This window comes from Coffea arabica, chromosome 9c (assembly GCF_036785885.1).
Source record: "Coffea arabica cultivar ET-39 chromosome 9c, Coffea Arabica ET-39 HiFi, whole genome shotgun sequence".
NCBI lineage: Eukaryota > Viridiplantae > Streptophyta > Magnoliopsida > Gentianales > Rubiaceae > Coffea > Coffea arabica.
In genome coordinates this window covers 22,710,089-22,737,887 of record NC_092326.1, presented here as the reverse complement: position 1 = coordinate 22,737,887, position 27,799 = coordinate 22,710,089, and the positions used below count along the sequence as shown (strand labels likewise).

The 27,799-nt window shown below is 38.2% G+C and overlaps 1 protein-coding gene across 1 annotated transcript; it reads right to left on the bottom strand.

Moving 5' to 3' along the window:
* Nucleotides 1-8,774: 8,774 nt before the first annotated feature.
* On the bottom strand, nucleotides 8,775-12,858 carry LOC113709118 (rop guanine nucleotide exchange factor 1). The gene is made up of 5 exons (XM_027231872.2): nucleotides 12,406-12,858; nucleotides 12,118-12,234; nucleotides 11,459-11,997; nucleotides 9,953-10,306; nucleotides 8,775-9,432 (listed from the first exon to the last, which is right to left on the bottom strand). Exons 1-5 carry the CDS (start codon nucleotides 12,695-12,697, stop codon nucleotides 9,001-9,003), a joined length of 1,734 nt encoding a protein of 577 aa, XP_027087673.2. The 5' UTR covers nucleotides 12,698-12,858; the 3' UTR covers nucleotides 8,775-9,000.
* Nucleotides 12,859-27,799: the final 14,941 nt, after the last annotated feature.

The following is a 27,799-nucleotide window of genomic DNA, read 5'->3' as shown; positions in this document are numbered from 1 at the left end:
CCTTGGTACCTGCTCCTGATAGTAGACTATATTCTTTGATAGGAATGTGATCTTTACTGTACATCATTGCATGATTTATCTAGTTACCTACTTTGCTATACATTATATCATGCCTGCTAGTTTACTTGCATATTTTCTTGGAACCTCACTGAGATTCTAGCTCATTCCATAAATTTGTTTTCCTTACAGGAGTAAGAACGTGAGAGTGGGATTGGAGAAGACATAGACTTTGTCTAAGTTTTGTTAGTTGCTCGCGTAGGCACTCCTTAGCTCTCTAGCGTATAACGACCCCAATTCCCCCTAGGGCGTATCCCAGGATTTGGCGGACCGCCTGCCCAACTCTTGTCAGGACTCATTCACTCTCTTCAAATAAAATAAGGTATAACCTGAAGAATAAGTGAAATAACAGTTCCCAAACTTGGAATGTATACTTACATTCATTTCTATCTCAAACATTCATACAATCCCAAATATAACAAAAGTTGTGACTTCCAGACACATTCAACCCTAACCGAGCACTAGCGCAAGTATGATCGCAAAAATTCAAAAACTAGACTATGCTAGCCTGTACCAGTCTCACACCCTCGCTGGTATCCCTTGTAAGGAAAACAAAAACTAAAGGAATGAGCTAAACGCCCAGTGAGGTTCCCAAACAAGTAATCAAGCAATTTAAACAAGGACATTATTCATTGAAGAACAATTAATCGAGAAAACATTCACAATATAAAAGCAATGAAAACACACATATTAAAAGGATACGTGCTCGTGTGGAGCCATTCGTTCATTCATTCGCCAACCATTTTCCTTATCTCTCCAATTTATTAGAAAAACATTTTGCAAGTGAAAACTTCTCCAGGGTTCTTGACATTCATTCATTGATTTCATCTCTCGTCACTAGCCAATTCTCCACCAACTTTCGTGGTCATACTTGAGTATACCAAAACACTGTCCCAGGGTCACCAGCCGCCCGACCGAGTCCGCTTCTGACTTAAGTCGACTGGCAACAAAGGGCAAGGGTCCAGTTCATCCAAAAGGCTTATATTCATGGACAAGTAGCATTCAATCATTGAAAATTCACTTTGGCTTGGGTCAAGTGCGATAAAGGACACACTTCTCATCGAAAATCCATTTAGAAATCCTTGGAAAGTATTTAACATTCAAGCAAACATTCACAAATAGTCATATAGTCACTTATTATACAAATACACAAGGAACACTCATCAGTCTAAGCAAAATAACGTCAAAAATTTTCTTCCGGATTATGCCCTTGATCACCGACAAACCCTAAGAATAACCAATCCCACATTGAAGTGAGCAAATGTAATTCAAAGTGTTTGAGATAAAACTAACACTTTTCATCTTAGTTGATACCAAATCTTGGTAAAAAACAACTCATACACTACTATTGAAGTGCATTCAAGGATACCTATGTAACTTAATGTGAGGACCCGTAATTTTCTTAATTTCTAGGTTTTATTTTATTCTAATTTCGCGATTTTTCACATTTCCTTTATTCAGAAAATTTTTATGAGCAAATATGGTTTTTAAATTATTTTTCTAGTATAAGTTAGTTTATGAGGTTTTAAGAGTATATACCGGATGTGGGACCCACTAGTGCAGTAAGTTCGGTAAAATTCGGCCAATTAGGTTAAGTTGTGTATACCGGATTTAATTTATCAGGTGTTAAGAGATAATTAGAGATTACTAGATGGATGAGAGTTGGAGAGACAAAAGGATAGCTTTGAATTAGAGAAAGTGACAAGTGTCACTTTGTGACTCAATCTTGACTTTGACTACTATTCATGAACTTTACTAAAAGCTCACAATTGACTACAAAAATCTTCATTTTCTTCATTCCTATAGCCGGCCCTCTCAACAAGAAAAGAAAAGAAAGCTCTCAACTTGTTTCTTCCATTTCTTGCACAAATCTAGCAAATCAACCGTTTAAACTTTCAATTTCTCCATAAAAACCCTTCTCTAGGTAGGATTAAGGTTGTTGGTGAAGTGGTTTGGAAGAAAGTGGTGCTAAGTTGGCTCTATTCTTGGGGTTGCAAGGTGAGTAGTTAAGGAATTCCTTCTTTGGTTTTGATAATGTGAAATTAATGACTTGTGTTAGTCATAGAGTTGGTTTTGTGCAAGATTTTGTAACTTTTGGTGGAGATTGGTGAATTTTCATAATTATTCATGAATTTTCTGTTTTATGTGTTTAATATTGCATGGCCATGGATGATGGCTTGGAATGGTCTAGAATGAAGTTTTGATGCGTAAATTGTAGCGATTTACAGAAATTTCCGCTTTGTACCGAAATTTCCAGATTAGGGTTTCAACTAACCCTGTTCTGCCCGGTTCTGTTTGGCTATGTTGGAGGCCGAATCAGCCTTGGGTTAAAACATGAAAGTTGTAGGAAATGATGTTTTATAGTTGTCTGTAAATTTTCAGTCCAATCCAAGCTCTGCAGACTGTAAAAAGACAGAAATACCCCCAGACTGCCCTAGGTAGAGTTCAGTGGACAGAGTTGACACTTCACCCAATCTGACCGAGACATTTCACCCTGATCCTTACCGAATTAGAATTTGGCCAAAACATGAAAGTTGTATTTCTGTGTCTTATCTTTCCAACGGACCTATAAACACCTCAATTGGACTTCGGTAGCCTGAGTTATGGTCATTTAACCATAATGTGGTTAGTTAACCTGTTTGTGCGATTCTGGTTTGGCACATTGAAATTTTGACCTTGCTACCATACGAACTGGACTGAGTGGCCTTCATCAAAGTTGTAGCTCTTTATCTTAGCTTTGAAACAGTGTAAATTACATCTCAATCCGATAAGTGTAGGTTCAGTGGTGTTCGCTCCGCTAAGCAACATCAAATCTGTCTTTTGTTTTCCAACCTAAGCTTCATTTCCGCACATGTCCTAGCTTGATTTTGCACTTATATGTCCTATTTGGTCTTACTCTAGTAGTATGTGGATTCCGTTTATGACTCGTATTCGAGTCTCATTGTGTTTTATTGAATGTTTTAGGACGTGCCGGTGTCGCGGAGCGCTCGTTGGACAGAAATTTGTGATTTCACTCTGTGTTTGCTTGGTGAGTGTACTACTCACGTGATTGTTGCTTCATGGCTTGGTTATACTTGAAATTTATGACTTGAATGCTTATGTATAAGGATGAAATTGTTTGAGAAGAAAGTGTACCTTATCACTCTCGCGCTCTATGGCTTATGTGACTGTTTACTGCATCAATTGAATTCTACTTGAACATACTTGAACTGGGTCGTTATCCAACGACCATTACTGTTATCACTGAACTCAACCCCATTAGTGGTCAATTGAATCGAGCCGACAAGGGCTTGGTCGAGAAAATCGACAAGCCATGGGGACTGTTTATGTGGAATCCTTGAATATGAGACTCTTGATTCCGGTATACTCGAGTATTACCATTTATTGAACTGTTTGGAGTTCGGGCGCGGTAGGGGTATGTGAGGTGGAAGGAAATTGGAGTAAAGTGGGGTCTACGGTATGGGTTACTTTTATACATTGACAGATCGTCAATGAGGTGAGATCAAGTATGCCAAAAGTGGAAAAGGGCTCTTGAGAGCCGACCGTATCCTTTTACAAATCTTCTTGGAATGTGATGTTTGTTGTGCACACTTGATGAACTTATTTGAATAGTATATCATTGTGATTTTGTACTCCTTGAATGCCTGAGTGATGGTACCTCATTGGGCGAAATCTCACTCCATTAAATTTTGTTTTCCTTACAGGGAACAACTTTTGAAGACTATGATGTTTTGATGTACGAGTCAAGCTAGTTTTAATATATTCTTATGTAAAGCTCCTCGATGGTTGGAAACTCTGAATGTACTTGGATCCAAATATTTTCCTTTTATTTGTAAATTACAAACGTATGTGTATAAAACTATTTACCCCTGTTCCTGTATCCTATTTGGTTTGGAAATATTCATTCTCTAGAGTTATGTAACGTTACTAGTAGTTGATTGGATTCGGTCTGGTTGGTGACGTGGTAGTCACTATTCATTGGCGGTTTCATTTTTTGATTTTCCCATTTTGCGATTTTGATTCGTGTAAGCGCGCTACTTTATTCCAGAACGTCTTAGAACGTAAGTAACTGCCTCGTTAGTTCTGACGAGAGTTGGGCAGGTAGTCCGCTAACCCCTCTGGTACGCCTTAGGGGGCGGTGGGGCTGTCACACTTAAGATCCAACTAACCCTAAAATCAAACCTTACATCTCACTAATATTCATAAGAGCAAGTAATAGAAATTTGGGCAGCATTTCCCCTATTTTCTTACTTTTTCCATCCAAGTACAACTTGGATTCACAAGCCAACAACCCTCCAATCCAACCACAAGTGATAATCAACCACATTCATCTATTCAAGGCCTCAAAACCAACCAAACAAACCAAATAATAACTTATCACCATGGACCAAAGCTGGAAACCAGTTTAAAGAAGAACTGATAAATGGCAGTTTTGTCATCTTCAGTGTTTTCGTCGTAACTGTATCTATGTATATCGGATCAAGGTAAATTTTATGGCGTTTCGAATCTAAGACATAGATCTACATTTCCTGTGAAGACATCAACACCTAGTTCTCACATTTTCAGGGTCAAAAATTGAAATCTCAGAGAAAATAGAAAGCTGTCGGTTAAACAGGGCATTTGGGCAGTCAGGGGTATTTTAGTCATTTCACAAGATACAGTGCTCCGATTGAGTTGAAATGTTTTGGATAGAAAGCTAACTCAATTCCCTACAACTTTCATGTTTTGAGCAAGAACTGATTTGACCTTTATCATGGACGAATATGCAGGTTAGTTTGGTTCCAAAAACAGGGCAGAATCACTACAAATGCTGGAACTTCAACTTTTACTCTAAAAAGTCACAACCAAACCATTAATCGCTTCACCAAATCCATATCCTAGCTCAATAACATCACTTACTAGGTAAACAACACTAATCAAAACTGAAAAATGCAAACCCTAGCTGAAAATTCTACTACACCATCAAAAACTAGGAAATCAACCATAGCAAGCCAAGATTGAAAGCTTCTATACCAAATTTAACAAGATTAAGCAAGAGAAGAGGAAGTTCAAGCCTTATACCTTCCAAAAGCTTCTTACAAGTGAAAAACAAATCACTATCTTCCAAAAATTTCACCACACCAAACTTTCCAATCACCAAGAGGTAAGTTTAATCGGTTTGGTTTGTGTGATTTCAGCTCAACAAAGAAGAATCAAGGTTGGAGTTGAAGTTGTTTTTCTCTCTTTTTCCCTTTCTTATTTTTGGCCAACATGAAGAAATAAAGGAGGAAGATGAGCCAAATTATAGATAAGAAGGAAAGAAAATTTGCTTGGTCAAAGTTGGTTTGATTTCCGCCAAGTGTCACTACAAGATGGTTCCTTATTTTTTTCCATTTCCCCCTCTTCATTTGGTCAAGAATTTCGGCTGAATGGAGGATATTTTAGGGCTAATTTTGCTGAAATAAAAGTAAGCAGATTAAGGTAATAAAATAGTGTTCAAGTGGTGTACTCACTCGGTAGCAAACGGTGCACATCGGTTCAAGCCGTTTTCCCTAACTCGCGCGTACTAGTATTTTAACTTATGATTCACTCATTTAGTATTAACACTTCTAATCACACACTTTTTCTTACCTAATACTCATTCTTATCCACCAAATTTAGTACACACACCTCACCAAGTGATCACACTACCAAAACACACCAAAAACCCTAACTTACTCTAACTTGAAAAATAAAAGTAAAACTCTTGGCTCAACTAATGAAATCACCCTGAAATTTAGAGCTAGTAAATAGTTAAATAATCAAGTAAAGAAACATAGAAGGAAATATAAATTAATTTTTTCAAAAATGGGAGGAAATTCTAAAGGAATTTTCGGGTCCTCACATAGCGAGTTTGTTTGGTTTTATTTTGTAAGTTTAACTCCTCGACTGTATTTAGAGATTGTATGGGTATTTGATGTCCACGATTGTATATGTCTAGGGTTGTAATTGATATTGCCCTTATTGTTGAAATTGTTACTTTGTAAATTTCGTGACGGCGTGAGTGAGTTCTAGCGGGAGTTGAACAGACGGTTCGTCAAACTCTTGGGTACGCCCTAGGGGGAGGTGGGATCGTCACAATAACTAAATGCCACCTCAATACAATAAATGTATGATAATATTCATTTCACATAATTAGCTAGAATTTTGCTGTTGCGCTAGCACAGAATATTTTTAAGTGTGATTAGTTATGAATGCATAAATAAATCAACAACAATATTTTTACTTATTATGTAGATTTATATCAGAAAATTATTGTATTCCATACATTTATCTACCATAATAGTCTTTAAAACTTTTATACATAAATTTATTACAAAGTGGTAATACTCAATAAATTGTATAATGCATTAAAAAAAGAAATAATAGGTATTGTTTGATACAGTAATTAAATTTGGGTTTGTCTAATGGATGCCAATTGGGCACCGGTTTAGATATATTCAAATGTCATATTTTTGGAAATATAAGATTAATTTGGGAAAGTAAATAAATACCAAGGAGAATAGGTATGATTAAATAGAAAAGATATAAATACAAAGGAAGGTAATAATTATTAGTATGTGTACATACATGATAGGTTAAGTGAATTTCAAGTGTGTTAACAAGTGCCGAATGGACACCTGGTAGAAAAGCTCTTAAAGTTTCTCATGAATATGATTATACATCTACTTCATATTTCTTTTCAGTTCAAGACAAAAAGTAATAGATTTACCCATGTAACAATTAAATTCACACCATGCAAAGTTACCATATGTAAATAAAAAATAATTCAAATTTACAATAAGAGATAGAAATTGTCAAAAGAGAGATAAATTATAAGTAAAATTTCATTTGCGAGCATGTTTGGATGGATATCAACTCAATTGGATGGTCATTCACACCAATAACAATAATCAAGTAATTAGGGAGGGAGGAGGAATGGATTGAGCAGTACGGGGGAGGGAGCTAAATGAGAGGTCCCGGGATTGAGATCTTCCACTTGCACTATTGGAAAAAAAAAACAAGTAGGAGTTCAATATTTGGTCACCAGAATTCTCTTTGAAGCTCGATTAGCTGTTTTGAGGGATTTTTTTTTTTGAAAAATTTTACTGTAGCAGAGTTTTTAAAGTATATGGATATTTTTAGAAAATATTTTGGAATATTTAAAAATAATAGAGTTTTTAAAATATATTTTTTGGGATATTTTTTGTATATTAAAAAAATTTAGACTACTTTTTAGAGTGTCTTTTAGAATACTTTTTAAAAATTTTTATAATATTTGAAAAACTAGTGGATCCAAACAGAGTTGGATTATAAGTTGCAGCAAAGCTTTCAAGTGCTTAAGCAAATTGACTTTAATTTGATTATTGTAGAATTTTGGGAAGGCTTTGAAACCGTGCATGTTTCCTGAAGTTGTGATGTTATTTAAACTAAAGTTCGTTTCAGAAAAAAATAAAATAAAATAAATTTGCAAAGGAAACTTGTCTGTATGTGTGTGGTAAGCTGACTTGCTCATTGAAGTGAAGAGTCAGTTCTGGGACTACTGAGAATGTTGAACGCCCCAAGAACGCATGGACTCCAGAAATGGGCTCTCTAGATTTGTCACTCAATTTGAGCCTAATCATACCCGGTAATGACATGCATGGTCTGTATTGATAGATTGCTGAAGGCTGCTCATTCTACGAAATAATTCAATAAATACAAGAGCCGTATATTATGCCTAGCAAACTAGCTCCTCAATGGACTTAAGGTGCTGGTATTTGTAGACAACGAAATTTCAAAATTTTAATTAGTCAAAAAATTAACTGTCCAATTGATTTAAATCATATTATTCAAGCCAAAGCTTAATTATTATAAAATTAGACAATTGGACTTCATCGAATCTTGTCCAATTTTTTTTTCACCTCCCAATCCCTCCACATACCTAACTGCCAAACTCAGGTTTTGAATCCTAAACCTAACAGTAGGGAGGACTCCTAGATATCAAGCCAATCCCAATAGTTAAATTTTGCCCAAATTAAAATTTACTTTGTACAAATAAAGATCCAATTAACAGCTTTGGACTATGTTAATGGTTTAACTAAATGTTCTGCTTTTAATATCATGTGCTTTTTCCTTCCTTTCCAAGTAGTACACAGATTATACACTGGGAAGAATTTCACCATCTCACTCAATCTTGTGTTCTCGACAGTAGCATACACCTTGACAGAAAGGATGCAGAGTTCTTCAATTACTTGAAAGTTATTTTCTCAAGTGCTCTCCTACAATGTTCTTCCTCGAAATCTACTCTCAGTTGTTCTCCTACAAGCTTTTCGGCATTATTAAGGCAGATTTGTTCTCAAGCAAGCCAGAAAATTTTTACATTATTTATCTAATTTAGAATTGTGTCCCCACTAAATATGAAGTCGATAGATCTATGTTTTGATCGATTTGTTTTTATAGTTTCACATATTGAGCACAAAGCAAGTAAAAGCTCAAATCACACAAAGCAAGGAGGAGTTTACAAGAGGATTTTTACTGACATGAAGGTCCGATTAAATTTTGAGCGAGTTTCTTTTCTATACAGCATGTCATGTTTTAAAGAATTCCTTCGCTGCATTACCATCACCATGCTGGTACTCTAAAGTAGGGCAGCAAGTTTATCTCTCTTTAGAGGATAGCAAATTATGTAATCCCAAATGTAATCTAGTAGCTCTCTTCCACAAACTGTACCCCATTGCTAAGCATAAAAGAGATTCTATTAAATTAGTAAATTTACTCTAGAACTACGACTACTGTAACCATTCCATCTAGTACCAGCAGATAACTCATGGCCAAAGGTTTAACCCATGATCTTACCTATTCATCTATTCTGCACTGCAGATACACAACATATCCGGACTTTAAAAGGAACTATCCATTTGCACCAGAGGTGAAGTAGCCTCCTCCAGATGGTTGAAAAATAATTCAATCACGCTCTGGAACATTCTCAGAAATTCTCCTAGCACTAAGGCTTCCAGCATAAGACCAGAATTTATCCAAGTCAGCAGGTATTACTTTGTCAATCTTACGATTTTGAGGTTCCCTAAAACCATTAGCGCTCCGTGGGGAAACAGCTCTTCCAGGGCTACTACCAACTAGAGGGGACAAACAAAATGATGGAGTTGCAAAGGGAGAGGTATAGGGGGTGTGCTGAATGGAGAAAGGACTTGGCGATATACGCTTTTGGATGGGAAGACCACCCAAACCTCCCCTGTTGAAAAAGGACACACATTCTAATGCATTGCAGCGCTTGGTGGCATCATCCACATACAGGACATCATCAATCCTCGCCATTACATTAAATGCCAAGCTCTCCATTACCCTTGAGTAGCTTTCCAGAATTGACTGCCCAACATCCTGCACCAGAGCATAAGAGATGCATGTAGTAAACACCAATATTACATATACTCTTACTTCTACATCACATGACATTCTGTATGTCTATCTCTTTTCCAAGTTTGAGTAATTCCTCAAAATCAGGTCCACTTAATGTATAGTCAAGTACAATTATTAACCCAATCCATCGGGATATTAAAATTACTATGCCAAACTCAAATATACAATAAACTCAAGAAGTCTTAACAACAATTTTCAAATGTAGAGACTCTACTCTTCTGTATTTTATTAGCTAAACATATGACCTTGAAAGGATACACGTGGCTTTATGTGGACATTATTAGCAAAGATTATTTGGATATTGAATAGACAAGTCAAAAAATATATAGACAGCTACATAATCCTAAAAGCTTCAGTTTTATACTAATATCCTCTAATTCAAGGTTATTTTGTATAGATTAGCTTCTTATTTTTTTTTTCCTTTTTATTTTAGGTTATTGCTCAGAATTTACAAAAACGTAAAAGCATGCATCTAAACTACCTTATTGTACTGGATTTTGTTCATATCTAGTGCAGTTTGAGGCAGACCAGGAAAACGAAGCCTCAGGCTATGCAAGAGGATTTCAGCCCTTTGTGCCAGAAATTGATTCTTATCGGCATCTGCAACAAGGCCCTTGACCTTACCACCCCAAGATTTACGCTTAGGCTTCTGATGTTTCGGATGCTTTTTTCTATTTTTCAGCGTCCAAACATGCACAGCCGCTTCAATTCTGTTTGCTACTTCTAAGGTGTGATGTTCAGATGACAAGTCTAGACAATCCAGAAGACATTCAGGGGAGAATTGATCAGCAGTAATATAACGATAGATCATATCACCCAAACAAGCTTTCCCATTCTGCAATACCAGTAGATTAAACAAATCATAAGACAGCAACAGGAACTCAATAAGATTTCACCTACAAGATACAAGTAAATGTGGATAAAATAATCCTTATTCACACATCTTCCAAACAATCATTGCTAGTGCCATACTCTCTTAGTCATCTTTGCCAAACTATATATGGCAATCCAGAGTTAGCCAACTTTCAGCACCTGAACTACAGGAACCACTCTATAGACGAGATGCTTTAACCTTCTTTTTTTTCTTTTTCTTGCACATGAAATCCACCTTCTGAATATGGGGCAAGATTTACACAGCTAACACCACCAAAGGAAAAGAATAAAGAATGGAGAAAGAGTTCAACAATATAAGAAGTGAGGTATATAGTAGCGAGTAATAAAATTTCGTTATCTCTTCTTTCTTCTTTATCATAACTGGGATGAAAACCATATTTATGTACGTTGACAAAAGACCAGATGAAAACAAAGAGTTAACGGATGATATGCAATTGTCTGGCATATTTTCATTCCTATTCTTCAGTGTTCAAAGTAAAAGTTACTTCACCAATTTACCATCATTTATCCAATCATATGAAGCAACTCAAACATTTATCCTGCAATTGGAGTGACACATTAAATTGCATTGCATGCTATAGGTCCGCACTCAACCCACTGAACTCCAAGAATACATCTTCTATAGCACATGAAACATTATAAGTAAACTAGAGTCATTGTTGATAATAGCTTGCAGAGTCTAATGGCATTGGAATATCAAGAGATAATTTATTTATCCAAACATTGACCTATGCACATCCGCACATCTTACATTTATCAAATAAAAAACCCTCTGTAAGTATTTTGACTTCTAGCATAGTTGATTTTGTTATTCGGTAAGCATGTCAACTGGGACAGAAATAGAAAGAAATAACACTCAGCTCAAGTAGAATAAGGCATGCCAAAATTAAGATAAGACACTCTTGTGTACATACAAGAAATATGGACAAGTGGAAGAATAAAAATAAGGTGGATATAATGCACTTTCTGCATGCTTCGCTACATCTAGACAAATGTTTCTTAAACACAAGCGAACACACGTTCATCACAACAAAACTGCAAAAGACAAAAGAAGACAGAACAAACAAATAAAACAAACTAGTAGAGAGCAGACCTTAGGCAGTGAGTCTAAATAGGCACTAGGAATCTCCATTTCGGAAAGTACATTGCTGTTTATCGCTAAGGCTGCCTTCAATATCTGATTCGTGCAATCTCTGCACTGCTGCAACCTCTTCCTTGCATCTTCAGATAAACCCTTAGGAGGGACTTTCGGGCATGGAAGCCACCATTTGTCCTCCTGCCTAATTGAAGGCCTCCCACTGGATACAGATGACGCAAAGGCACTGCATTCACTGGGATCAGCCACAATCACCCCCCGATCAACATACCAAAACTCCGTATCCTGAAACCCTTCAAGAATGCTAATCAACATGGCATCAAGTTTCTTGAGCGCAGGGAGATTCATAGACAAATCAGACCGCAGCCTAGTTTCCATTACTTCGTACATCCCTCCATCAGGAAACTGCTGTTTTGACGGCACAAACTCAACAATTGAATCACTCACACACAGAAGCCACTCCATCTCTCTAAACCACATTGCCTTCTTCTGAGGCGCCAACGGTTCCAATCTCCATAGTTCCCCAAATACGGTTGCTACATGTCCAAAATGACCATCCCAATTTCAATTACAATTGCTTTCACATTCTTTAATTAAAAATTTGAAAAAAACACAGAAATTGTACGGAGATTGTGAGAAACCAGACATGGACTGACCAGAGAGATTTGTTATGGCATTCGAGATAGCTAGGGCCGTACAGACTCCTTTACCACCTCCGGACATGTCTTCACCAAGTAATAATTTAGCAAATCTTTCCTTCATCATCTCAATTTCTACAGTCGGTGCCAAAAAATGACGGGAAAAAAAAAATCAAATACAACATTTCCTCCGGTGCTCTCGAGTAAACAGCGTACAAAAAAATATAAAAATGTGAGAAATGCACCCACACTGATTCAAGTGAAAATGGCGAGGAATACAAATATTAAAAAAATGTAAAAACGAACCGGACAAATCGGCTTCGCGCTTCTGAGGCTGAAGCATCGCATCCTTAGTGAGAATCCCAGGAAAGATCAGAGAGGGAGCAAGAAATACAGAGTTTCCGACCACATTGTTATCCTGATTAGGCGGCGGAGGAGAGGAAGCTAAGGAACTAGAGGAGGCGGCACCGTCGTGGTAGCAGCGGCGACAGGTGAAACTGCCGGAACTCTCTGACTCACTGACGTCAGCACTGAGACTGTAGCTTCCGCACCTCTCGCTCTGCTGATCGGAGCCTTCCTCCGACGACACACTCCCCATTTCTACTCCAGAATTACTATTTTACCCGAGAAACAGATTCTTGCTTCATGAGGTAGAAGATGGGCTACGGGTGCATTTTGGTAATTTCATGAATGGATGTCTGGTCTTGACTCTTTAGAGATGGGATGGAGTGGAGAGTGGTAAAGTTAAAGCAAAAAAGGGCAGCGAAGGCAGCCAGGCTGCAGCAGGTAATATATGTACTTTTTCTTAGGAGCAATGGGGGAAATGAGATGCTTAATTTTCAAATAACCCCTTTGGAAATGCCTTTTCCTCCGTTGGCCTCTTGAGTGTTGAATTAAATCAATTCGTACCCTGTAGTATTCGATTGATTGGTCAAATCACATAGAATTGGCATAGAAGGCTAATTTCGAGTTTTCTTGAATCAAATACAATTGGCATAGCAGGCTTGAGTTCTCACTCAATTATACATTGTGAGAAAGACTACCTTATTTCCAAAAAGAAAGGAAGAAATTGATGTACAAAAAAATAAAGGCAAATAGCTACTCTTGCTCGTGAGTCTGAGAAATTGATGTACATATAAATATTTTGTCTACAACCAAAAAAGAAAAAAGAAAGGAAGAGAAAGAAGACTGCATGCACCAGACGGGATTTCCTATGGTTTATTCTTTCCTGAAAATAAAGGAAACTATGTTACGGACTTCGACTCTAAGAAATTAAACATTCATTATGTAATAAGTTCTTTTGATTTTGGATTTTACACAAATTACTGAAATAGTTGCATTTGCATTGGCCTATTGAATTAAGGAATTTGTTAAAATCACAATCCATCTAACTTTTATTAGTGTAATTCTTTCACAAAACCCTATGCATCTCACGTGAAAAAATGCAAAGAAAAATCGGGCTATTATGTGATTGTATTTGATTGGAAAATGGGAGAGGGTTGGGTTAAATGATAAGGTAGGAGGGATTAAAAACAGGAGATTCTAAATTTAAAATCTCCTAATTATTAAAAAAAAACTTGATTGGAAAATATTAAATACTACAAGGGAGAAATTAATCCAATTCAATGTTTCAGGAAGCAAATTCTAGGAGAAGCTACTTTTGGATGGGGTGTTCTGAAATTGACCCAAAACGAAGACATCAAAAATGAAAACTTGACCAGGATGGAGGACCGTCTTTTAAGTTTTAACCACACGGGAATGGGAAAAAGAAGACGGCGTCGTTAGCTGAAGGGTCGCTCACTCGAAAGTAGAAACGACAATTAGTACTACCTCTACCTCTATGGGTCTACTTTCCACTATAAATCATCCCCACTCCACTAAACCGATGCCTACGGACCATGTCGTTTTCTTCTTTACCCTCTCTAGTAGTACTAGGAGGTGATCACCGTGCAAATGCACGGTGTTAATGCCCAATATTGCGCTGTGCCCAGGATTATTTAGCAGCAATGTAAATTGTGAAATAAATTATACAATACTAAGTAAACTATGATTGCAAATCATCTATGTCAAGAACTTGGTTTTAGGTCGAAATAATAATTAATACAGGAGTTAAAATGGTCTTCCCAAATGTTTATTAAATACCATGACTTAGGAAACACATTATAGAACATAAATTACATTCAAAGTACATAATCCAATTTGCTAAAAATATAAAAAGAACGAAAGAACTTAGTGTCAAGATTGGAACAAAATCAGCTTTCAAGCCTCCAATAACTACTCAAAGAGGAATAGGCTAAGCTGTATCGATATTTGCCAATCCTATTTGCAGCATTCTCTCGATCATTCTTGCGGCTGCTACCATTTATTTGTTTGTTAAACGGTGGGAGAGGATTAACAAGGAATGATTTCAAGTGTCTGTAAAGCTCCTTGGACATCTCTATATTGATTGCATACCCTGCATTCAATATTATTATCAGTTCTGAATATTAAGGCTATTGAAGTTCGCATTGTCAATGCCGAAAATTTCAACCAAATGTGAGAATTCATTATAGTGAACGCAACTTCTTTAAATGCCCTAAACTTGGGACAGAAAGGTTTGATGTAGCACATGAGCATTCTTTCCATGCAAGTTAGACGCAACAAAGCTTGTCAAACTAAGTTTCTAGCAATAATTAAGATAAAGAACCATGATTTAAATTTTATACAATAATTAGAAAAAAGGTAAGAAAAGGTCAGCGAAAATAGATGAGATGTCAATGTCTGCATATGTACCTAGGTAAAAGGTGAACAACAGAGTGACAATATCTACATAAAACTTGCCATGTGTATTGAAAATTATTAGGGCGTTCACAATTTGGACAAGCCAAATAAAAATCTCGTCATCCTTAAAACTCATTTCAACACAAGCTGTGATCCATGCTGTGCCTGTTTTCCATTAAACAGAAATAAGAAAGAAGCAGAATGAAAGCAAATTCAGAGAATACATAGAGAGAGTAGCTTTAATGATGAAAGGATTAATGAGTCTTACAAACCGTGATGCAGTAGCTATATGTTAATAATCTACATACCTTTAAAGATGAAAGAATTAAAGAGCCTTACAATTAAAGTTACCTTTGTTGCACCATAGGTGAACACACGAGAGAATTTCGAACCACCTCAAGCAAGTGGACAACAACGCAATGCACCGCATAAAAGGACACATAGAATCACATCAGATTTCCACTAATACACAAGAAATTAGAAAGGGAAAAATTACAAAGAATAAATTAGTATTTTTGTAAAGTTTTTGAACTCCCTATAACAACATAACAAACTTTCCAAACAATTTGATATGATAATTACACATCATCCCTAACCAAGTAGCAGATATGGTAGAATCATTTAAAAAAAAAAAGCTTTTCTAAAAATGTGACAAAAACACCAAGATAACATGAAGCCACCAATCCTTGTCTTTCTTGTAACAGTCCCACCTTCCCCTAAGGCGAACCAAAGGGGTTAGCGGACTGCCTGCCCAGCTCTCGCCAGGACTACGGAGCGGTTACACGCGTTCTAAAACGTTTCGGAAATGCAAAAGTGCGCTCGGACAAGCCACAAGAACCAAAATAACAAAATAATAAGCAAAAGGAAAACGATGAATAGTGCCTGGAATAGGGGAAACCGAGAACCCACCAAACAGTAATACCTAGCAATTCAACATTTACAACCACACTTGGCATGTCAAAACTATACATATGGTATACACATATTCGGTTTGCCATTCAGAAGATGAACCCAATACACATTAGGGTTTCATGAGATGAGTTATTCAAAATAGACATATACATGGCTCAATTTGGCAACCAACACGTATGAGCTCCCAAAAGTGATTATTTTCCTGTAAGGAAAACAAAAGGGAACAGAAAGGGGTGAGCTTGCGCTCAATGAGGTACCAAACAGATAGCAATAAAATCATGGCATTTCATGTTTAACAAATCAGATACACATGCCAGATATAAAGCAACGGAACCACTGATTCAAATCAGAAGGATACGGGTGGCTCTCAGGAGCCAAATTTCCAGCTCAGTACTTGATCCAGACCGGTTGACCCTCCGTCAACGTATATAGAACCAAAGCGTCCGTAGACCCCTCTTCACTCCAAATTCCGTCCACCAAACACCCCTTTACCGGGCCCGCTCACCGTATCAGTAACAGAAATGGTAATACTCGAGTATACCGGAACCCAAGGGTCTCAATACCCAAAGATCCCCGAACAGACTACCGTGGTTCGTTATCTAATCGTCCAGGCCCTTGCCGGCCCGACTTGAATAACTTAGCCACAGGATTTGAGCTCATAGGTCACAGAAAGGTCGTTGGACACAAGCTTCCAAACGACGTCAGAACAGATACAGTTTCAGATACAGATAACAGATTCAGTACAGTTTCAGATACAGATACAGATAACAGATTCAGATAGACGTTCAGAATTGGAATATGAACAGACCAGAGAACGAGTGTGATAAAGTACACCCTCGCCTCCACTTTATCAAAGCAGTACTTGGCTTCAATAGTCATAAGTCAAGTATTCAGATATTCAGATATTTCACATAAAGGGTAGCAGGCAGTGGTACACTCACCGATTCAACTTCAAAAGTTTCACTTCAGATTGGCCTTAATCGCCAAGAAACCCTAAAATAATCAAAATAAACCAATTGAAGGTTTCATATCTAAAATCGAATAAACGGAATGCACAAGTGAGACATACTAATGCAAGGGTGCAAAAACATGATTTTCTTGAAAACAAAAAGATAACATCAAGACCTAGGCGCAAACAACCCAAAAGCCCTTCATTTCCATCAAAAGGCAAATCCAACTTAAAGAACCAAACGGCCTAGAAAATCGGGCAGCACTTCCCCTAAATTTCTTACTTTTCCAGCCATTAAGGCTTCATTATTTCCTCAAATCAGTCCCAACACCTCACACAAAAGTCATCTCATTCCCAAAAGCCGTTCACTAGGCTCAAAGTAGTACAAGTACAAAAGTTAGCTAGAAAATGACCGGAATAAGAGTAAGCCTTAAAACCATGCCAACCAATAGGGTTTCATAAAGCCATGCCAATCACAACCCCAATAGGGTTTCATATACATATATAAGCATAATAGCAAACCAGAAATTAGAAAATGGCCTTAGTCTTGGCCCCAAATAGAAAACTGTTTTACACTCATTATGCGGTAATGGCGTCAAATTCTCTACGGTTATCGGATGGGGGTGTAAGACCCACCGTTTCGAAGCTATGAAACAGGGCTACAATAATGTAGAAGACCACTCAATCCAGTTCGTAACACAACTAGGTCAAATATGCCAAATACTAACCCAGAATTCCTAAAACAGGTTCACAAAACACAAAAAACTGTAATCAGTATATCTCAGTCCATACAAGTCCAAATGCCGAAATTCCAAAGGCATATGTTAGCTAAGACACTCAGCTACATTTCATCAGAAGACACCAACTCCAGAATCCAAACCAATTCCAGTCAAAATGGCCAATTACTATCGCAGTTTTCGCATTCTGTCCAAAGCAGAACAGCTACAGTAATTTCGTCATAACTCATTCTACATTAATCCAAATGACCTGAAATTTTACAGGCATCTCCATCACATCAATACCAACAACTTTCATGTTTTGAGCAAAGTCTAATTCGGCCTCTAACCCAGTGATCTAAAACCGGACAGAATTGGGGTTCAAGAACCCTAACTTTTCAAATTTCACACCAAATCCAAAATTGATTGCATTTAACCACATTTCACATCCACTAGAGCCATTTCCAACCATTACAATTCATCATACAAGCCCCCAACATCAAGATCATATTAAACCAGAAAAATTCCCAATAAAATAAAAACTTCACCAAAACAAGCCAAATCAAGAAACAAATCATATATTCCTTCTCTCATGCCCCCATTAAGCACAAAATAAGCATTATTAGATGTAGTAGGGTGTTTCAAGCTTCACTTACCAAGAACCAAGAGAGAGGAAGATGTGGAGCACCTTAGTCCTTCAAACAAAGTTCACTAAAGCTCTCACTATCACTAAAAGGTAAGATTTTATGGAGCAAAAACTAAGTTAATCACATGAGTTGGTGGATTTGGTCTTGTTAGAAGCTTGAATGTTGAAGAGTTTTGTCTTCCTTGGAGCTTAAGAGGGCCGGCTATGGTGGAGAGAAAATGAGGAAATTTTAATGAATTTTTGAGATATTTAACCTTTGGTCAAAAGTCAAAATTTGGAATAGTAATTCTTAAAAAGGTATCCAATAAGAAAGTGACATGTGTCACTCTATTCAATGCAACCTTATCATTCTTTTCTCTCTCACATCAATCACTTCACACACTCTACTTATCTCTTAACACCCGATAAATGATATACAGTATCCAAAACTTAACCTTATTGGCCGAATTTTTCCGAACTTTTCGCACTAGTGGGTCCCACGTCCACTATTTATTCTTAATTTTCTAAAAACTCACCAATGCTAGAAAAATCATCTAAAACTTATATTTACTCATAAAAATTATCTAGAAAATTTTCCGGATACAGAAAGTGCAGAAAACAAACCATTGAAAATAAGAAAACCTGGAAATATAATAAAACCTAGAAAATGGAAAGATTACGGGTTCTCACACTCTCTCCCCCTTAAAGAAATTTCGCCCTCGAAATTTTACCTTCACAATTTAAAGTAACCAATGGCCTGTACCTTCTCCGTCTTCAGAGTCAGAAGAAATAAGGTTCTTCATTTTAGTCCCTTTTCCACTTGACGGGCCAGGGTCGGTCTTGGTTGGCTGCTGGTTCCTTTCTTTTCGTGCAATAACCCCCGGGCAATTAGCAACCAAATGCTCGGCGCTCCCACAACACAGACATCTCCTCCCCTTTTTCCAGCAATCCACTTCAATATGATTGGATTTTCTACAATATCCACAAATTATCTCACCACTCGCTCCACGGCCCTTCTTCACAATTGATCTACCAGCTTTACCCTTTTTCTTTGCATGAAAGATCTTCAGTTGTGGCTTTGCAATTCCCGTCCTTTGAGCTTCCTCTGGCGTTCCCATAGATGTATTACCTTGTGCCATTGCTACGGTCTCCTTGGAAATCTCTTCGTATTTCCTCTTTAACTCCATATTTTGGTGTAAGAGTTCAAGTTTCTCCGAATACTCTTGCTTCCATTGCCTTTCCCAGTACTCGGTCAGCCTCCTTTGAACCTCTAATTCATCTCGGAGAACCAAAATTTCCTGATACGGATCAACCCAATGTGTCATCTTACTGAAGTGCTGGAACTCGGATGCTAGCCTGCCGGGCAAAACAATGGGTCATAATACATTCTTAAGTACAAGTGGCACTCCCGGTCCTTGTCCAGCTATTGTTTCCCTTTTCTTTTCTTGATTCCTGGCCTCATTTAGTTCCACGTCCACGACGACATCTTCCTCACATATATATATATATATTTTTTTTCTCTCTTTTCTTTTTCCCCTTTCCCACAGTACTGCAACGCATAACTACAGTAAAGTGACAAAAGTAATCGAATTCTAGCACACCAATTACACCAAAGACATATACACATATAACACGCCATGTATCAAGAAAACGGATAACCAAGTACACCAACACATGCCAATTAGACAGATAATCCTATGCACAATACCCAAACCACTGTCATGTCATAGGGGTATCAAGCAAATCAAGAGTAAAGGCGATATAGTCCCAGACCCAATTAAAATAACCCCGTCCGATCCCTCACGTCACTTACTATGCAAACTAGATATCCAATAACCTCTTGGACTCATTCTAGCCAAACAAAGCCTATTCATGTTCCCAAAATGCAAATTCCACATACTTAACACCGCCTCTACTCTGAAGTACTCAGGCACAAGAATCCGAAATAAGACAATTCACCTCTCGAGCTGGCCAGTCCCAAGAGTAAACCATCTACAATCGAAATTCCCACCAGACGTACCGATCTATGTTCCTCAGATACCACAAGAAAAGTTAAGGCCTATAACATTCACAATTCAGAACTTAGGCTCGATCGAGCACTTATTCCTTCATACCAATTCACCACATAGTCCAGGCTCACTCCGCGCAGAGACCACGCGAAGCAGGCTCTGATACCACCTGTAACAGCCCCACCTTCCCCTAAGGCGAACCAAAGGGGTTAGCGGACTGCCTGCCCAGCTCTCGCCAGGACTACGGAGCGGTTACACGCGTTCTAAAACGTTTCGGAAATGCAAAAGTGCGCTCGGACAAGCCACAAGAACCAAAATAACAAAATAATAAGCAAAAGGAAAACGATGAATAGTGCCTGGAATAGGGGAAACCGAGAACCCACCAAACAGTAATACATAGCAATTCAACATTTACAACCACACTTGGCATGTCAAAACTATACATATGGTATACACATATTCGGTTTGCCATTCAGAAGATGAACCCAATACACATTAGGGTTTCATGAGATGAGTTATTCAAAATAGACATATACATGGCTCAATTTGGCAACCAACACGTATGAGCTCCCAAAAGTGATTATTTTCCTGTAAGGAAAACAAAAGGGAACAGAAAGGGGTGAGCTTGCGCTCAATGAGGTACCAAACAGATAGCAATAAAATCATGGCATTTCATGTTTAACAAATCAGATACACATGCCAGATATAAAGCAACGGAACCACTGATTCAAATCAGAAGGATACGGGTGGCTCTCAGGAGCCAAATTTCCAGCTCAGTACTTGATCCAGACCGGTTGACCCTCCGTCAACGTATATAGAACCAAAGCGTCCGTAGACCCCTCTTCACTCCAAATTCCGTCCACCAAACACCCCTTTACCGGGCCCGCTCACCGTATCAGTAACAGAAATGGTAATACTCGAGTATACCGGAACCCAAGGGTCTCAATACCCAAAGATCCCCGAACAGACTACCGTGGTTCGTTATCTAATCGTCCAGGCCCTTGCCGGCCCGACTTGAATAACTTAGCCACAGGATTTGAGCTCATAGGTCACAGAAAGGTCGTTGGACACAAGCTTCCAAACGACGTCAGAACAGATACAGTTTCAGATACAGATAACAGATTCAGTACAGTTTCAGATACAGATACAGATAACAGATTCAGATAGACGTTCAGAATTGGAATATGAACAGACCAGAGAACGAGTGTGATAAAGTACACCCTCGCCTCCACTTTATCAAAGCAGTACTTGGCTTCAATAGTCATAAGTCAAGTATTCAGATATTCAGATATTTCACATAAAGGGTAGCAGGCAGTGGTACACTCACCGATTCAACTTCAAAAGTTTCACTTCAGATTGGCCTTAATCGCCAAGAAACCCTAAAATAATCAAAATAAACCAATTGAAGGTTTCATATCTAAAATCGAATAAACGGAATGCACAAGTGAGACATACTAATGCAAGGGTGCAAAAACATGATTTTCTTGAAAACAAAAAGATAACATCAAGACCTAGGCGCAAACAACCCAAAAGCCCTTCATTTCCATCAAAAGGCAAATCCAACTTAAAGAACCAAACGGCCTAGAAAATCGGGCAGCACTTCCCCTAAATTTCTTACTTTTCCAGCCATTAAGGCTTCATTATTTCCTCAAATCAGTCCCAACACCTCACACAAAAGTCATCTCATTCCCAAAAGCCGTTCACTAGGCTCAAAGTAGTACAAGTACAAAAGTTAGCTAGAAAATGACCGGAATAAGAGTAAGCCTTAAAACCATGCCAACCAATAGGGTTTCATAAAGCCATGCCAATCACAACCCCAATAGGGTTTCATATACATATATAAGCATAATAGCAAACCAGAAATTAGAAAATGGCCTTAGTCTTGGCCCCAAATAGAAAACTGTTTTACACTCATTATGCGGTAATGGCGTCAAATTCTCTACGGTTATCGGATGGGGGTGTAAGACCCACCGTTTCGAAGCTATGAAACAGGGCTACAATAATGTAGAAGACCACTCAATCCAGTTCGTAACACAACTAGGTCAAATATGCCAAATACTAACCCAGAATTCCTAAAACAGGTTCACAAAACACAAAAAACTGTAATCAGTATATCTCAGTCCATACAAGTCCAAATGCCGAAATTCCAAAGGCATATGTTAGCTAAGACACTCAGCTACATTTCATCAGAAGACACCAACTCCAGAATCCAAACCAATTCCAGTCAAAATGGCCAATTACTATCGCAGTTTTCGCATTCTGTCCAAAGCAGAACAGCTACAGTAATTTCGTCATAACTCATTCTACATTAATCCAAATGACCTGAAATTTTACAGGCATCTCCATCACATCAATACCAACAACTTTCATGTTTTGAGCAAAGTCTAATTCGGCCTCTAACCCAGTGATCTAAAACCGGACAGAATTGGGGTTCAAGAACCCTAACTTTTCAAATTTCACACCAAATCCAAAATTGATTGCATTTAACCACATTTCACATCCACTAGAGCCATTTCCAACCATTACAATTCATCATACAAGCCCCCAACATCAAGATCATATTAAACCAGAAAAATTCCCAATAAAATAAAAACTTCACCAAAACAAGCCAAATCAAGAAACAAATCATATATTCCTTCTCTCATGCCCCCATTAAGCACAAAATAAGCATTATTAGATGTAGTAGGGTGTTTCAAGCTTCACTTACCAAGAACCAAGAGAGAGGAAGATGTGGAGCACCTTAGTCCTTCAAACAAAGTTCACTAAAGCTCTCACTATCACTAAAAGGTAAGATTTTATGGAGCAAAAACTAAGTTAATCACATGAGTTGGTGGATTTGGTCTTGTTAGAAGCTTGAATGTTGAAGAGTTTTGTCTTCCTTGGAGCTTAAGAGGGCCGGCTATGGTGGAGAGAAAATGAGGAAATTTTAATGAATTTTTGAGATATTTAACCTTTGGTCAAAAGTCAAAATTTGGAATAGTAATTCTTAAAAAGGTATCCAATAAGAAAGTGACATGTGTCACTCTATTCAATGCAACCTTATCATTCTTTTCTCTCTCACATCAATCACTTCACACACTCTACTTATCTCTTAACACCCGATAAATGATATACAGTATCCAAAACTTAACCTTATTGGCCGAATTTTTCCGAACTTTTCGCACTAGTGGGTCCCACGTCCACTATTTATTCTTAATTTTCTAAAAACTCACCAATGCTAGAAAAATCATCTAAAACTTATATTTACTCATAAAAATTATCTAGAAAATTTTCCGGATACAGAAAGTGCAGAAAACAAACCATTGAAAATAAGAAAACCTGGAAATATAATAAAACCTAGAAAATGGAAAGATTACGGGTTCTCACACTCTCTCCCCCTTAAAGAAATTTCGCCCTCGAAATTTTACCTTCACAATTTAAAGTAACCAATGGCCTGTACCTTCTCCGTCTTCAGAGTCAGAAGAAATAAGGTTCTTCATTTTAGTCCCTTTTCCACTTGACGGGCCAGGGTCGGTCTTGGTTGGCTGCTGGTTCCTTTCTTTTCGTGCAATAACCCCCGGGCAATTAGCAACCAAATGCTCGGCGCTCCCACAACACAGACATCTCCTCCCCTTTTTCCAGCAATCCACTTCAATATGATTGGATTTTCTACAATATCCACAAATTATCTCACCACTCGCTCCACGGCCCTTCTTCACAATTGATCTACCAGCTTTACCCTTTTTCTTTGCATGAAAGATCTTCAGTTGTGGCTTTGCAATTCCCGTCCTTTGAGCTTCCTCTGGCGTTCCCATAGATGTATTACCTTGTGCCATTGCTACGGTCTCCTTGGAAATCTCTTCGTATTTCCTCTTTAACTCCATATTTTGGTGTAAGAGTTCAAGTTTCTCCGAATACTCTTGCTTCCATTGCCTTTCCCAGTACTCGGTCAGCCTCCTTTGAACCTCTAATTCATCTCGGAGAACCAAAATTTCCTGATACGGATCAACCCAATGTGTCATCTTACTGAAGTGCTGGAACTCGGATGCTAGCCTGCCGGGCAAAACAATGGGTCATAATACATTCTTAAGTACAAGTGGCACTCCCGGTCCTTGTCCAGCTATTGTTTCCCTTTTCTTTTCTTGATTCCTGGCCTCATTTAGTTCCACGTCCACGACGACATCTTCCTCACATATATATATATATATATTTTTTTCTCTCTTTTCTTTTTCCCCTTTCCCACAGTACTGCAACGCATAACTACAGTAAAGTGACAAAAGTAATCGAATTCTAGCACACCAATTACACCAAAGACATATACACATATAACACGCCATGTATCAAGAAAACGGATAACCAAGTACACCAACACATGCCAATTAGACAGATAATCCTATGCACAATACCCAAACCACTGTCATGTCATAGGGGTATCAAGCAAATCAAGAGTAAAGGCGATATAGTCCCAGACCCAATTAAAATAACCCCGTCCGATCCCTCACGTCACTTACTATGCAAACTAGATATCCAATAACCTCTTGGACTCATTCTAGCCAAACAAAGCCTATTCATGTTCCCAAAATGCAAATTCCACATACTTAACACCGCCTCTACTCTGAAGTACTCAGGCACAAGAATCCGAAATAAGACAATTCACCTCTCGAGCTGGCCAGTCCCAAGAGTAAACCATCTACAATCGAAATTCCCACCAGACGTACCGATCTATGTTCCTCAGATACCACAAGAAAAGTTAAGGCCTATAACATTCACAATTCAGAACTTAGGCTCGATCGAGCACTTATTCCTTCATACCAATTCACCACATAGTCCAGGCTCACTCCGCGCAGAGACCACGCGAAGCAGGCTCTGATACCACCTGTAACAGCCCCACCTTCCCCTAAGGCGAACCAAAGGGGTTAGCGGACTGCCTGCCCAGCTCTCGCCAGGACTACGGAGCGGTTACACGCGTTCTAAAACGTTTCGGAAATGCAAAAGTGCGCTCGGACAAGCCACAAGAACCAAAATAACAAAATAATAAGCAAAAGGAAAACGATGAATAGTGCCTGGAATAGGGGAAACCGAGAACCCACCAAACAGTAATACATAGCAATTCAACATTTACAACCACACTTGGCATGTCAAAACTATACATATGGTATACACATATTCGGTTTGCCATTCAGAAGATGAACCCAATACACATTAGGGTTTCATGAGATGAGTTATTCAAAATAGACATATACATGGCTCAATTTGGCAACCAACACGTATGAGCTCCCAAAAGTGATTATTTTCCTGTAAGGAAAACAAAAGGGAACAGAAAGGGGTGAGCTTGCGCTCAATGAGGTACCAAACAGATAGCAATAAAATCATGGCATTTCATGTTTAACAAATCAGATACACATGCCAGATATAAAGCAACGGAACCACTGATTCAAATCAGAAGGATACGGGTGGCTCTCAGGAGCCAAATTTCCAGCTCAGTACTTGATCCAGACCGGTTGACCCTCCGTCAACGTATATAGAACCAAAGCGTCCGTAGACCCCTCTTCACTCCAAATTCCGTCCACCAAACACCCCTTTACCGGGCCCGCTCACCGTATCAGTAACAGAAATGGTAATACTCGAGTATACCGGAACCCAAGGGTCTCAATACCCAAAGATCCCCGAACAGACTACCGTGGTTCGTTATCTAATCGTCCAGGCCCTTGCCGGCCCGACTTGAATAACTTAGCCACAGGATTTGAGCTCATAGGTCACAGAAAGGTCGTTGGACACAAGCTTCCAAACGACGTCAGAACAGATACAGTTTCAGATACAGATAACAGATTCAGTACAGTTTCAGATACAGATACAGATAACAGATTCAGATAGACGTTCAGAATTGGAATATGAACAGACCAGAGAACGAGTGTGATAAAGTACACCCTCGCCTCCACTTTATCAAAGCAGTACTTGGCTTCAATAGTCATAAGTCAAGTATTCAGATATTCAGATATTTCACATAAAGGGTAGCAGGCAGTGGTACACTCACCGATTCAACTTCAAAAGTTTCACTTCAGATTGGCCTTAATCGCCAAGAAACCCTAAAATAATCAAAATAAACCAATTGAAGGTTTCATATCTAAAATCGAATAAACGGAATGCACAAGTGAGACATACTAATGCAAGGGTGCAAAAACATGATTTTCTTGAAAACAAAAAGATAACATCAAGACCTAGGCGCAAACAACCCAAAAGCCCTTCATTTCCATCAAAAGGCAAATCCAACTTAAAGAACCAAACGGCCTAGAAAATCGGGCAGCACTTCCCCTAAATTTCTTACTTTTCCAGCCATTAAGGCTTCATTATTTCCTCAAATCAGTCCCAACACCTCACACAAAAGTCATCTCATTCCCAAAAGCCGTTCACTAGGCTCAAAGTAGTACAAGTACAAAAGTTAGCTAGAAAATGACCGGAATAAGAGTAAGCCTTAAAACCATGCCAACCAATAGGGTTTCATAAAGCCATGCCAATCACAACCCCAATAGGGTTTCATATACATATATAAGCATAATAGCAAACCAGAAATTAGAAAATGGCCTTAGTCTTGGCCCCAAATAGAAAACTGTTTTACACTCATTATGCGGTAATGGCGTCAAATTCTCTACGGTTATCGGATGGGGGTGTAAGACCCACCGTTTCGAAGCTATGAAACAGGGCTACAATAATGTAGAAGACCACTCAATCCAGTTCGTAACACAACTAGGTCAAATATGCCAAATACTAACCCAGAATTCCTAAAACAGGTTCACAAAACACAAAAAACTGTAATCAGTATATCTCAGTCCATACAAGTCCAAATGCCGAAATTCCAAAGGCATATGTTAGCTAATACACTCAGCTACATTTCATCAGAAGACACCAACTCCAGAATCCAAACCAATTCCAGTCAAAATGGCCAATTACTATCGCAGTTTTCGCATTCTGTCCAAAGCAGAACAGCTACAGTAATTTCGTCATAACTCATTCTACATTAATCCAAATGACCTGAAATTTTACAGGCATCTCCATCACATCAATACCAACAACTTTCATGTTTTGAGCAAAGTCTAATTCGGCCTCTAACCCAGTGATCTAAAACCGGACAGAATTGGGGTTCAAGAACCCTAACTTTTCAAATTTCACACCAAATCCAAAATTGATTGCATTTAACCACATTTCACATCCACTAGAGCCATTTCCAACCATTACAATTCATCATACAAGCCCCCAACATCAAGATCATATTAAACCAGAAAAATTCCCAATAAAATAAAAACTTCACCAAAACAAGCCAAATCAAGAAACAAATCATATATTCCTTCTCTCATGCCCCCATTAAGTACAAAATAAGCATTATTAGATGTAGTAGGGTGTTTCAAGCTTCACTTACCAAGAACCAAGAGAGAGGAAGATGTGGAGCACCTTAGTCCTTCAAACAAAGTTCACTAAAGCTCTCACTATCACTAAAAGGTAAGATTTTATGGAGCAAAAACTAAGTTAATCACATGAGTTGGTGGATTTGGTCTTGTTAGAAGCTTGAATGTTGAAGAGTTTTGTCTTCCTTGGAGCTTAAGAGGGCCGGCTATGGTGGAGAGAAAATGAGGAAATTTTAATGAATTTTTGAGATATTTAACCTTTGGTCAAAAGTCAAAATTTGGAATAGTAATTCTTAAAAAGGTATCCAATAAGAAAGTGACATGTGTCACTCTATTCAATGCAACCTTAT

What these genes read in the sequence shown, in the direction of transcription:
- LOC113709118 (XM_027231872.2), bottom strand. Translation starts at nt 12,697, where the DNA reads ATGGGGAGTGTGTCGTCGGAGGAAGGCTCCGATCAGCAGAGCGAGAGG. An exon ending in TGCCATAACAAATCTCTCTG is followed by an intron (nt 11,998 to 12,117) that starts GTCAGTCCATGT and finishes TTGGACATGTAG; the next exon opens with CAACCGTATTTGGGGAACTA. An exon ending in ACAAAATCCAGTACAATAAG is followed by an intron (nt 9,433 to 9,952) that starts GTAGTTTAGATG and finishes GCTCTGGTGCAG; the next exon opens with GATGTTGGGCAGTCAATTCT.